Raw genomic sequence first — 13,143 nt, 5'->3', positions numbered from 1 at the left:
GCAACAGTGGTGGGATTCAAATATTTTTACTACCGGTTCTGTGGATGAGGCTTGGTGGACATGGCAGAGGAAGGATACTGCAAAATCCCCATTTCCTCCCAATCAGCTGGGACTCGGGAGGCAGAGAATAGATGGGGGTGGGGCCAGTCAGAGGTGGTATTTCGCCGAACTACTCAAAATTTTCGCTACCGGTTCTCCAGAATTGGTCAGAACCCGCTGAATACCTCCTCTGGTCTACAAGTGCTATTTTCATCATCCATATGGTCAATGGCCATTCTGTTTGGCCTGGATAGGAGTTATAAGGCAACAGCTCTAGGAAAATTATCTTTCCCTCCCATATAAATCAGTTATTAATGGGTTTACACATTTTGTTAAATGACTAGGTGGCTTGTGGTGTTTTTTTTTAATATGTAGCATCATATCAGCCACAGTGATTAGTAAAGTTTTGTTAACATTTGTATGGATACACTGGGGTTTATTTAATAATCCTGGTTAACCCAATTACCATTACCATATTTATGGGCTAGGCTTATTTCTCTGATCAGAGACAAGATACAATCTTCCAGTCATTGATAGAACCAAAAACAATGTATCAGAAGGCAAAGGGGAAAAAAACATCTGTGCAAGTATCAACCAAGTGAATTTTGATTCATTATTTCCCCCCTCAAATACTGTTTGAAATATCCAAAATGCCATTTAGGAACTGTGTTTCTAAAGAGAAAGGTGAAAACCTGAATAACAAATGGTAGATCCAAGGTACAGATCTGCCATCCTCCAAATAAGTTATTCTCATTTGGTAGAATAACTTCACTTATGTTTACATGCTATTAAAACCTGTTTAAAGGCCTTCCTGTGGAGTCATTATGGTTTTGTGGAAGATCCCTAAAGATTCTAACTTTCAATATTAGAATTCTGAAAATACTTGTTTGCAGAAGAGAGAACATTTTACAAACTCTGTCTTATTAGGTTCTACTTAAGGAGTTTCAGCATCAAACTAAATGAGGATGGAGCCTTCCCCATTTTGTATTTTGTCACTGCAAAAGATTTAGTTGTTACATTTCTATTTGGGAGCCTCTTAAACACAGGCTTCTAGCTCCCAAACCACTAATTAGTCCCAACCAAGGAAAATAAGAATATAGAAATGGGGGCAAAACATTCAGGGGATGTAGAAGATTGTCCAATCAAGGATTGACAATAGAAACCACTGAAAGGCCAAGGGTACATATAGAGCAAGGGTGTCAAACCAGATTTCATTGAGGGCCAAATCAAGATTGTGTTTGACTTCAGGGGGCCAGGGATAGTGGCGACTATGGGGGACATGGCCAGGTTGCGCATGGCCAGGTTGATATAACTCATTTCAGGGGTGCCTGTGGCAGCCCGAATACTCTGCCAGTGAAGAGAGGCTCCCTATCTCCATTTTCAGCTGGGATGGCCTCCTGCAATCCTCTGCCAGAGAAAACAGAGCTCAAGAAGGCCACACGTGGCCCTTGTGAGTTCTATTTTTGGCTTGGACGGCCTCCTGCAACCTCCTAACAGTGAAATGGAGCACTTGCAGAGGCACTGCAGGCCAGTCCTTTAATGTTTCCAGGATGGCCTGGCACAACAAGCTATAGCTAAGCATCCGGTGATCCAGATCCAGCCCGCAGGGCTTTGACACCCCTGATGTAGAGGTAGTCCTTAGCCTAAAACCATTTGTTTAGTGACCATTTGAAGTTATCCCTGCACTGGAAAAAAAGTGATTTATGGTCATTTCTCATACTTATGATTGTTGCAGTATTCCCATCATGTCACATAATCAACATTTGGATATTTGGCAACTGGCATGTATTATGATGGTTGCAGGGTCCTAGGGTAATATATCACATTTTGTGACCTTCTGAGAGGCAAAGTCAGTGAGGAAGCCAGATTCACTTAACAACCCCGTTACTAACTTAACAACTGCAGTGATTCGCTTAAAAACAGTGGCAACAACAGTCATAAATAGGGCAAAACTCACTGAATTTGCTTAGCTGAATTTGGACTCAATTGGAGTCATATGATGAAGGCTACCTGTATGTGTCCAGATCTATTGCAGCCTGATTGCTTTTAGGAAGAAACTTAACAGCCATCATCAAATTATGCTGCTGTGAGCAGTTTTCCACCCTACAATGCAGATAGACTTGACAACTGCCATGGATACTATTATCAAATTATCAAGTGTTGATTCATACCCAGCACTTTCCTCTTGCTTGTATCATGAATAAATGTCAAATAGTTGCTTAAAAGAAGCCTATCTAAGGGACCCTGACTTATCATGAAACTCTTGAATAGGGTTCCACCTGCTTAATTGATTAATATCCTTAGTCTCAAGAAACTGAAAGTGATTTACATATAGCTCTATTCTTTCTTCATTTATCCCCATAAAAGACCGGTGGTCAGCAGCAGGGTGGGATGTGTGTGTCAGACAGACAAAATGACAACCATCTATCAAGGAAACTTGCTCCTTTTGTACTTGTGTTGTTGCACACCTGGAGAAAAGAATGAGGGCTTCAATCTTGCTCAATTGACCCCCACTGATACTGGGACAGGTTAGGCGGAGAGTGTGTTTGTTCAAAGTCACCCAGTGAAATTCCTTAGTTAAGTGCATTCAAATCTGGTTATGCCCAGTCCTGGTCCAAACACTTATCCACTACTAGAGCATAAAGTCCTGGCTTTTCTTACTGCTTAAAATGGGAGACCATTAGGAAATCAGAGAGCTGTAAACTAGACTGGGTAATTTAAAATACATACTGTACTGTAACAGCAAGAGCACTGTAATACCAAAGCCTATGTTTGCCATTACAGTACATCCTCCTGGGATATTGCCAAAGGAAGTTATATACAGAAATCCATACCAATCACCAGTAATTAAATCAATAATTAAACTCAAAGGACGCTTTATTTAAGTGAAGGTAACTTTTCCCTAGTATTTTCAAATAACGATTACGCAGGCAGGCACAAGCAGACACACTACACAGAGTGTGGGGGAGAGAGATAGACAGACAGACAGAATTCTGGGAAATTCTGAAGTCCTTTTTCTTCAAAACAAGTTGTGCAATCCGATCCCACAAGTGGTAAATTTTATGCAATCTGCTCCCGAAGAACTGAAGCCTGTCCGCTTTCAAATGATGCCCCCCCCCCCAAAACATCTGCAACCAGCTCGTTTACTTCTACGTTAAAAGGGGCTCAAGAGACAAACAGACCCTTCTAGGAAGAATCCGCTTCTCCTCCCTAGGCTTTTTCCTCAGCCCGCTTTTTCACGAGGGGAACGATCGCTCCACCTACTCAGGAGGAGCAGGAGGCGACGGGAATCGACTGGGGGGAGGACGACGCCTCCTGGATCGCTCGTAGAAAGGGGTGGACCGGGACCTTCGTGTGCGCGCGCGCCGGCGAAGTGAGTTCCTGCTAGTCTGGGTCCATCTCCTCCTCTTTCTCCTCCCCCTGGCGGAAGGCGGGGAGGGGGGGGACCGCGGAGAGCGTCCCGGGTTGGCTGTCCGAGGGAAAGTCGCGCCCCGGGAGTGCAGTGCAAAGTTTGTAGCCACGTGGGTAGCACGCGGAAGGAGGAGGGTCCCGGGGGTTTTTGAACTCCTTCCTGACACCATCGGAGCCTCTTTGAGCGCAAGACCTGCTGTTGTCAGGAGACTCGCCATGCCTTCCGCGGAGATCATCAGTGGGAAAACCGTTTCCGCGTAAGTTCCCTCCATCGCCTCGGTGCACAGATTGTGGGGATGGAGATTCACGCTGATATGTGTATCTTTTTCTGCAAAAAAAAAAAAAAAAGGAAAGGAAAGGGGGGCAGCGGGAGACTTTCCACATTCGGCAGGGCGGCAGCACAGTAAACATGACACGTGGGGTATACCTGGGCTGTTATCTAGTGCGTAGGTATGATGAGGAACATGCTTATCAGAACAATAAAATAAATCCTAAGAATCCTAACCTTACAGTCCAGTCTAACGCGGTGTGGATCTTATATTGATCTCTACTTGGAGGTAAATCCCATTGAATTCAATGAGATTGCCTGCAGATGTTTCTCAAAAAGAGGCTGTGGGGATCAGCACTTGCATTAACTCTGCTTTATCTGTTTTGCTCATCCAACAGCCAAATCTGTTCACAATATTATTTTGTGGATGACTTTCTCAAAGGCACATTAAGACATTTGTCCCTATGGAACAGTTAAGTCAACTAGCCACATTTTGTGGGTGTCATGTCATTCCAGCACCCACCTAGCCATGAAATTTGTTAGAGGACGCTCACATAGTTGGCTGTGTTCTCACAAATCACTGCACCATAAACTAGCCAACCACATTTAAGTTGATGTATCAACCTAGCCTGCTTTGGATTAATGATGTATGTTGCCATTTGATAAAATTGTGGGTGTGGAGAGGTGGTCATGCATTACTCTAGTATATGGTCTATCAAAATTACAATATGCCACTTTGATTATACAAGTGACTTAGAATAGAATAAAAGAGTTGGAAGGGACCTTGGAGGTCTTCTAGTAGTCCAACCTCTTGCTCAGGCAGGAAGCCCTATACCATTTCAGACAAATGGTTGTCCAACATTTTCTTAAAAACTTCCAGTGTTAGAGCATTCACAACTTCTGGAGGCAAGTTGTTCCACTGATTAATTGTTCTAACTCTCAGGAAATTTCTCCTTAGTTCTAAGTTGCTTCTCTCCTTGATTAGTTTCCACTCATTGCTTCTTGTCCTGCCTTTGGGTGCTTTGGAGAATAGCTTGACTCTCTTTGTGGCAATCCCTGAGATATTGGAGCACTGCTATCATGTCACCCCTAGTCCTTCTTTTCATTAAACTAAATATACCCAATTCCTGCAACCGCCCTTCATATCTTTTAGCCTTCAGGCCTCTAATTTCTTCTGTAAAGATTCCTCCTTTTTTTCCCCCTCTGTAAAAATGCCCTAGAATGAAAGGTAACTGAAGCAGCATTAAAATTACAAGGTAGCTAATTTGCTACTCCTGTCTCTCCTGGGGGTAGAACTGAACCTCCTAACCACAGCAAGGGAGGCAAGATTTCAACAGGCGCTTGAATCTTGGTATTAGGGAAAACTGCATCCAGTTCGTATTAAAGGCACACCACCTCTAATAAGAAAGGGGTGGAGTGAAAGTGTCATGGTATTAAAGGAAAAATTGGTAAAAAATCATGCCTAGATTTGCATATAACTTAGAGTTCTAATAAGTAAGCATGTTTTTTTTTTAATTTGTATAAGTGTGTGCTTTGTGATTGGTGCCATCTTGGAAGAATTGTTTCCTCCTGTTTGGAAGCTGAGCGGGTTTCTTCTAGGATGGGACTTGTCAACTGTGATTGGTTGCGCGAAAGGGTTTCATAGAAAATCACAGCACAAGTTTTTAATATTACCTTATCCCTAAATCTAGAAAGTTTTGCACAGGAGATATGAACTGACAGATGACCTGCCAGGTAGTGGAAACAGGCCTGTTTTTTCTTTCTCACCAGTTCCTGTGCCTTTAATGGTTGGGCAGTTAGGCATTGCCTACTTTCTCATTCCAAATTGTGATTGTGCCCCTCCTCTGTTCCTTGGAAGAGAACATCTAATTATTGTGCAAGTTTGTTCTATTACACGGATTCGGTTGGGAGGTTGCTTGCATAAGCAGCTTCTGGCAGGAGTTAACCTATATAGGTTTTGCTATGGTGCTAAACTTTCAGGTTTACAGAATTTTGACCCTTTCCTATCATACTATAATTGCTAGAAAATGCAGAACAAGGTCCAAATTTAACAAATAAATAAATTAAAAAAAAAGAAAGCTGCAGCTGTCCAAGTTGGATGTCAGGGATATGCTTGATCTTTGAATAACAAAAGGAATATACCGGAGAGTAGATACCTCATTGCAGGTAGCAATTCTGGGCAGACTTTATTTGATGTCAAAAAAGCTACACTAAACAAGTTAGTATTTAGGTGGGAGAGCACCAGGAAATCCCAGGACTATGGGCTGGACTGGAAGTTGAAAAACCATCTGGAAGAAGATAATGGCAACTTCTCCTGCTTTCTTGCCAAAAAAAACCAAATGGGCATGTGAACAGTTGTTTTTTTTTAATCTGGTAGAATATATGCTGCTGTATGTATGCAGGTTGTTTTGTTTTTGTGCCTTTAAGTCAGCATCGATTCCTGGATGACTGCCTGAACAAGTCCATGCAGTGTTCCTGGCAAGATCTTCCAGAAATAGTTTGCCATTGCCTCCTTCCTAGGGCTGAGAGAGGAGACTGGCTCAAGGTCACCCAGCTGACCTCATGACTAAGGCAGAACTAGTTCATCCAGCTTCCTTCCTCAGTTACCCACTACACAGACTGGCTCTCAGATATGTATATAAACAAATTGGACTTTTAAGAGTATGTTTTCTGCATTCTCTCAAAATTTCTTAATAGCACACTTCTAAATAAAGCTACACATAGTAGGTGCATCATTTTTTATTGTTTTCAAAAGACTAATGGAAGCTTTTCCAGCCCAGATCAATTCCTATATAGATGGTGCTTAATTCCTAGATAGCCATGTAATCATGGGCATCAAGAGAGGTCATCACATGTGCTATCATTCTCATAGGTGCCATTTTGAGGGAACATCCATCCAGCTTTGGACTAAGTTTTAAAACCGTGGGAAGGCGGAACCTATCGAGTCTTTTTCTGAAGGGTATCTTTGATTTGCTATCCTTCCTTATTGCTTATGAACTCAGAGTTCTGTGATTGATTAACATTTTATATCTTGATCTTGAAATTATACATATGATACAAAATGTTTGCTGACTTTTGAAATCCATTCACTTTTTTAATGCAGAGGTAGAGAATCTTTACTTCTTTATGTGATGTTGAACTCCCAGGTCTATTGGCTGCGTTGGCTTGGGCCAAGAGAATTTAGACCAGCAACATCAGAAAGATTGCAAATTTCAGATCTCTGCTTTTAAAATCTGTATAGGTGTCTGGTTGGCAAAGGTCCCAGTTTTGTTTTAAATAAATCACACTTAGAAATATATCAAGAGAAGCTTTATCATTTCATGCAGCACAATTTCTGCACACAACCAGAAATAGTGTTAAGAAAACCAACTCTGCTACTTTAGGGTTTCTTGGATTTTGACTACCGATAGGATTACCGAGTTTTCACGTTTTTTTCCCTATCTTACATAAGACATATAAGGACTACAGTTTTGCACAGTTGGTAAAAAATCTATAAAGTTATCTCATTTCAGTATAATTGAAAATGGAATTACCTTTATAATATAAGTGTACATGCCAATGTGATGCTCTTTGCTGCTCTTATTTATTTGTTTGTTTGTTTATATTCTACCTTCATTATTTTTACAAATAATTCATAGTCCATGATCTTTCCTTTTCCTTACCTGGCTCCCTTGTAGATTCATTAATTCATTCAAAACTGGATGCCCCACCAGCCACATGCATACTGTCAGAGATTTTCTTAGAAAACAAAAGATGATGGGTTCAATGCAGTTCAGTGCTTTGTGTAGAAGCATGCTTGCCTTTTCATTGAAAAAACAAAGATAAATTGGACTAATAAAGAACATTCTCAGAAACTGAAAAATGGTGCATTTTGCCTTCTAGTAAAGTGGGTAACTCCAGTAAGGTTGCAAATAACATACTCTCAGCATTCCAGGTATGCTCACAATCCTATAAATTGGGATTCTGTTTCCCAGAATGCATCAATTATAGGAACTCCTATTGTTTTCCATTATTAGATTACTGGAAAATAAGATTGAGTCCATCTATTGTGCTAAACCAGGGGTAACCCTAACCTTAAACTATTCTTTGGAATATTTTGATTAGGCCAAATCAGTCCATAATCAGTTGACTAATAGGAAACCATTAGTCTGTTGCCTTATTTGTTTGAATGGGCTTTCATAGATCAGACATATAGAGCCAAGGTGGCGCAGTGGTTAAATGCAGCACTGCAGGCTACTTCAGCTGACTGCAGTTCTGCAGTTCGGCTGTTCAAATCTCACGAGCTCAGGGTTGACTCAGCCTTCCATCCTTCTGAGGTGGGTAAAATGAGGACCTGGATTGTTGTTGGGGGCAATTTGCTGACTCTGTAAACCGCATAGAGAGGGCTGAAAGCCCTATGAAGCGGTATATAAGTCTAACTGCTATTGCTATTGCTATAATCAATAGAACTTTAATATTGCTCGATGTTGCATCAAATCCAGCTGTTTTTGTCATAGGAATTGTAGGGTGAAAACATCACATATGCTCCTCTGTTGGACTATAGCTTCTTCATTCTAACTCACTGGTTCTGTTGCCTGAAGTTTATGAAAGTATGTTCGGTATCTCTGGAGGCTTTATATGGCCCATCCCTACTGTGGGGGAAAAGAGTGACCAGTAAATTATTGACAAATCCAAGAAATGCAGCTGTGTTAGTTTGTTGCAAGAAATGACTGGTTGCACCCCAAAGAGAAGCTGTTTTATTATGACAAACATTTCTGAACTGTCTATGTTGCCAGGCTACAACTTAGTAGCTGTTTTTAAAGTTTCCAAATTGTGTTGATTTGGGAGTTGAACCTAAAAGAGGAAGCTGGAGAATAAAAATAAATATTCTCCTTCTTTTAGACCTCAAGAGGGTGTTGAAGAACAACAGAATTGGAAAAGTTACTGTGTGAGAATGTTTCAGATAGATTTCATAAAGGGAGGGATGTAGATACTGATATATCTATCCCTCCCAAATTTTTTGTGGTAGGATATCACGAGTTTAGAATTCATAAGGCTCATATGCAACTGATTAAACAGCACTTAACAGTACGTATGACTAGGCTATTTGTGAAATTCAAGGGAAATTTTCGGTTCTTTACATGTTGCATGGAATTTTCCTTTCTAGCTGAATTGGCACTTGAAGCAGAATCTGCTCTCTTACTGACCTTTGGAATTGAAAGCTGTTGCAAACATTTAACACGGCCCATATTGGAAAAAACAGAATAAATTTCAGCTATTGTGGAATAGTGGATTACTTTGTTCTTGAGCTTGGGATGAGTGGAGAGCAAATCCTTTCTCAGCCCCAGAACTCACTGGGCAATCTTCAAGCAGCATTGTTTTAAGTCACAGATTGTGCTAAATCATGATTTGTTTAGCCACCGGTTTTTCAATAAGCCGCATTTGGCTGCATTCTGGCATACTTTAACAGAAAAAGATATCTATGATGCTCTTTATTATAGAAAACTACACAACACAAAGAGTATTGGGTCTTTGAGAGATTTTTCATTACCTAAATAAAACTTTTCCAATGATGTTGGCTGTAGGAAACTGGCAGGAAGCGCTGGAAATCACATGTGATTGCAGCAATGTGGCAATACTTGAAGCAGCCCCAAATTTGCTGTGGGTCTCAAATTTGGGACACATTTCTGTAAGTTACCCCATTTGAGGAATGTTGATTCAAAAATTGTTGCCCAGTGATACACCATTGTGTCCAATTGAAGATTGCAATCAAACAAGAAATAGTAGTAGTATATAGATTGCAAGATACTATAGTAACCTAAGCCCCGTGCCCACCAGGCTCCCTATCCCAGTTAATTTTTTTTTCTTTCCTTTTTACGTTAGGGAGGGAATCTGGCACTATTAGTGCCAGCCAACCTCTATTTTCAAGATCTCTTATGGGCACCATAGAGTTTTTTTAGAACATGAAAATGATAAGTGGCTTGTAAGCATTGCTTAGTTTGGATGGGAGCCTATCTGCCCAGGAAAAGAACAAAGGTAAGCAGAGTCAGGAGGGATTATCCTAAAAGAGGAGAACTGGAGAGAATGGCAGCTAGAATTGTTAATTTCTCATTTTTAACTTCTTAGATGCCTCAGGAAAACCATGCAAGATGCTCAGCAATTATTTGGAAGAGAATTCAAAATTCTAAAAGTGTCCAGTGGTCAGAAAGTTTTGGGGTCCCCTCTTCATCAATCATATTGGCTATGTTCAAACAATTTGCTAAACTGAAATTAAACTAACCTATTGTGGCTTACTGCGGTGTGTGAATCCCATCACTGAACTCGTTAATATTCTTATAAGAAGAAAAGAATAATAATTGCAGTGTAATAAATTATTTAAATTAGGAGTTTAAGATGTAATAAACCCATTGGGCAAAATGGCATTAACTACATTTATTTCATTGTGAATCTGGACTTCTTAAACTAAAGTCTACATATTTAAATAACTAAACAGTTTTTTATTTGCCACTTACAGGGATTCTGTGGCGAAAATCTCATACTCTTTCCCTTTCTGTTCATTTGGGAACATAAATTAGGGATGTTAAATTAATTTGCTTGATTGGCAAATTAATTTCATCAGGCCCTTAGGACTTCATTTTAAAATCGCTTTACATTTATGAAGCAGAAGGCAGTAACAGAAATGTTGCTATTTAGTACATATGAGAAAAAAAACATTTGGGTAACAAAAACTATTTTATGATCCTCGACTTATGACCACAATGAAGCCCAAACTTTCTGCTGACAAGACATTTGTTAAGTGAGTTTTGCCCCACTTTACCACCTTTCTTGCCATGGCTGTTAAATGAATCACTGCAGTTGTGAGTAACATGTTTGTTAAGTGAATCTGGCCTCCCCATTGACTTTGCTTGTTAGAAGGTCGCAAAAGGTGATCATGTAACTCTGGGACACCACAACTGTTGTAAATATGAACCAGTTGCCAAACATTCAAACTTTGATCACGTGATCATGGGGATCCTGCAATGGTCGTAGGTGTGAAAAATGGTCATAAGTCACTTTTCTCAGTGCTGTCGTAACTTTCAACAATCACTAAATGAACAGTTGTGAGTTGTGGACTACCAATATTAGAAGTAGCTGGGAATTAGCTCTTAGCAAGCTGAAATGGATGTGATGGAATTCGTGGAGTGGGATTTGGTGAAATATTAACTGATAAAACAGATGTCCATGCTACTCAGCTCTTTTATCCAGTGGAAATTACTAAATCTATTTGGTCAGTAAGAGTTGAAACTGGTTTGATGACACATAATCAATAAACTAAATATTGTGAAATTAAAGCCAACAGAGATGTTAATTTCTTACAGGGCTATCTCAAATGTTACCTTGAAAAACAAGTATTTGTAATATTAGGAAATGTTTAAGGAGATCATGGGTAAAATACCTTCTTTTGATTCATCCAAAATCACTCCCTCTGGTCAATTGATTCCCTCCCTCCCTCCCTCTCTCTCTCTCCCTCTCTCTCTCTCTCTTTCTGTGTGTGTGTGTGTGTGTGTGTGTGTACATGTACACACACTTAATTTTAAGTTTCAACAGTGAAAAGTAAGAAAATACCACAGTAAGACAAAGATAACTAGAAATCAAATCCTTCTAGGAAAAAGTGAGGAAATTAGATAAATTTAGGTAATAGAAAAAAAAATCACTAAAAGAGTATCATGTGGAAAGATCAAGACTCAAAGAGATCTACTGTGTGAGTTCTGAACTGCTGCTTCTCACTCTCAAAGCTGAGAAAAGAATGGCCAAAAGTCCATTGACTCCAAAGGATGAAGAGGAAAAGTATAAGGAGTTCAAGCCAATCGTCCATATCGGGTTTAATTTTTGTGTTCTTGAGCAGGCAAATCTATGTATAAACAGGATTTCTTTTGGGACTAATTACACAGCTTCCTTTAGTGTGTCAAGTCTCTGAAATTTCTGCTTTTGAGTGCAGAATGCAACTTTACGAATGCAGAGTTGACTTATCATTGTACTTGGGTGAAGTCTGACATAGGCCCTTTTTAAGCAGCATCAAACATCTCAGACCTCTTTTCCGAATCCGTGCTAGTAACATTTTAGGATATTTGGAAAGCTGCTTTCTCACACCTTGACAACTATTTAATTAAATAGTAACTTGTTTCTTTTGTTATATTAATACAAAGTGGTTTGGGGAGAGGGTTGATATTAGATATTAGATTTGTATTTTGCAAAACATGGTTTATGATTTTGCATCACAAATAAACTCAGCCAATTCTAGCTCAGGAAAAAAAATAATGGTTAAGCAGAACCTGGCTTAATGCAATGTCTGTAGCAGGTAATTATTAAGTTCTACTGGTCTTTCAAAAAATGTTAAGGGGAAAAAATGTTATTTGCAGTTGCACTCTGGGTTCACCAGGTGGCACTGAAAGGTGTTAATTTTACTGGAGTAGAGTGTATGGGAGTAAATGATGTATAGTAGCAACTGGTTTGTCAGTTTCATTTTCTTCTTCAATTTGACTTTTCTCTAAACCAGACCTGGGCATTTTACAGCCCCTGGCCTTTTGGCTGCCTGGCCCTTTGGCTGTCCCTGTGCGTCCTGTTGGAGGGCAATCAGAAATTAGAATAAGATATAACATTTATTCTTACCAGTAGCAGGTAATAAAAACCATATAGTTTGCAATTTTTTTATAAAGCAATAAAATTAATATTGAGCAGAATTAAGTTCAGCATATAGGTTTGACCCTCTACAACAATCCCAGTTTTTCATGGGAAAATCAATTGCCCACCCCTGCTCTAAACTAAATATTTCCACCTAATAATTAAACGTAAGAAATACTGTTGCATAATGTTTTGTACAAGAAAAATATTGATGGTTGGAGTGTGAAACCAGTCCTGTAAGGCAGAGACTCAAACCCCAGTTGTTGTTAAAAGTTTAAAACTCATTTGGGTCTGTCAGTTACCTCTTATTGCATTGCATTACAAAGTGACAAAATCAGTGGACCAGAGGAATGTTATCAATATAATTTACTTGGACTTCAGTAAGGCATTTGATAAAGTAGACCATAACCTACTACTAGCTAAAATAGAAAAATGTGGGTCCAAATGGATTCGTAACTGGCTGACCAACCACACTCAATGCGTATTCCTCAATGGAACTGCACTCATTGTGTAGTCCTCAATGGAACTGCATCTATCGTACATGGAGGGAAGTATGCAGTGGAGTACCCCAAGGCTCTGTTTTAGGGATAGATGGGGAACTCATTTGCAGATGATACCAAGCCAGCAGGAATAGCCAACACTCCGGAAGATAGGTATAACATGGCAGACAGACTTGAATATTGGGCACTATATAACAAAATGAAATTCAATGGTGAAAAAAGTAAGGCTCTACATTTAGACAAGAAAAACAATATGCAAAGGTACAGTATAGGTGGTACCTTGCT

General features: G+C 39.7%; 1 protein-coding gene and 1 long non-coding RNA gene across 3 annotated transcripts in view; both read left to right on the top strand.

Annotated features, from left to right (window-relative positions):
* The first annotated feature begins 3,599 nt into the window (after positions 1–3,599).
* MTHFD1 (methylenetetrahydrofolate dehydrogenase, cyclohydrolase and formyltetrahydrofolate synthetase 1) overlaps positions 3,600–13,143 on the top strand; it is a 73,492-nt gene continuing 63,948 nt past the window's right edge. For both annotated transcript variants that reach the window (XR_004256867.1, XM_032235432.1), the window contains exon 1: positions 3,600–3,707. Coding sequence is in view for 1 of the 2 variants with exons in the window: in XM_032235432.1 (XP_032091323.1) it covers positions 3,667–3,707 (41 nt within the window). In the remaining variant the exon portion in view is untranslated. The remainder of the gene's footprint in view (positions 3,708–13,143) is intronic.
* LOC116520939 lies at positions 8,090–10,128 on the top strand. The gene is made up of 2 exons (XR_004256868.1): positions 8,090–9,733; positions 9,824–10,128. It is a non-coding gene; the product is annotated as an uncharacterized LOC116520939 (long non-coding RNA).

This window comes from Thamnophis elegans, chromosome 1 (assembly GCF_009769535.1).
Source record: "Thamnophis elegans isolate rThaEle1 chromosome 1, rThaEle1.pri, whole genome shotgun sequence".
Taxonomy (NCBI): Eukaryota; Metazoa; Chordata; class Lepidosauria; order Squamata; family Colubridae; genus Thamnophis; species Thamnophis elegans.
This window is presented reverse-complemented; position numbering and strand designations above follow the sequence as displayed.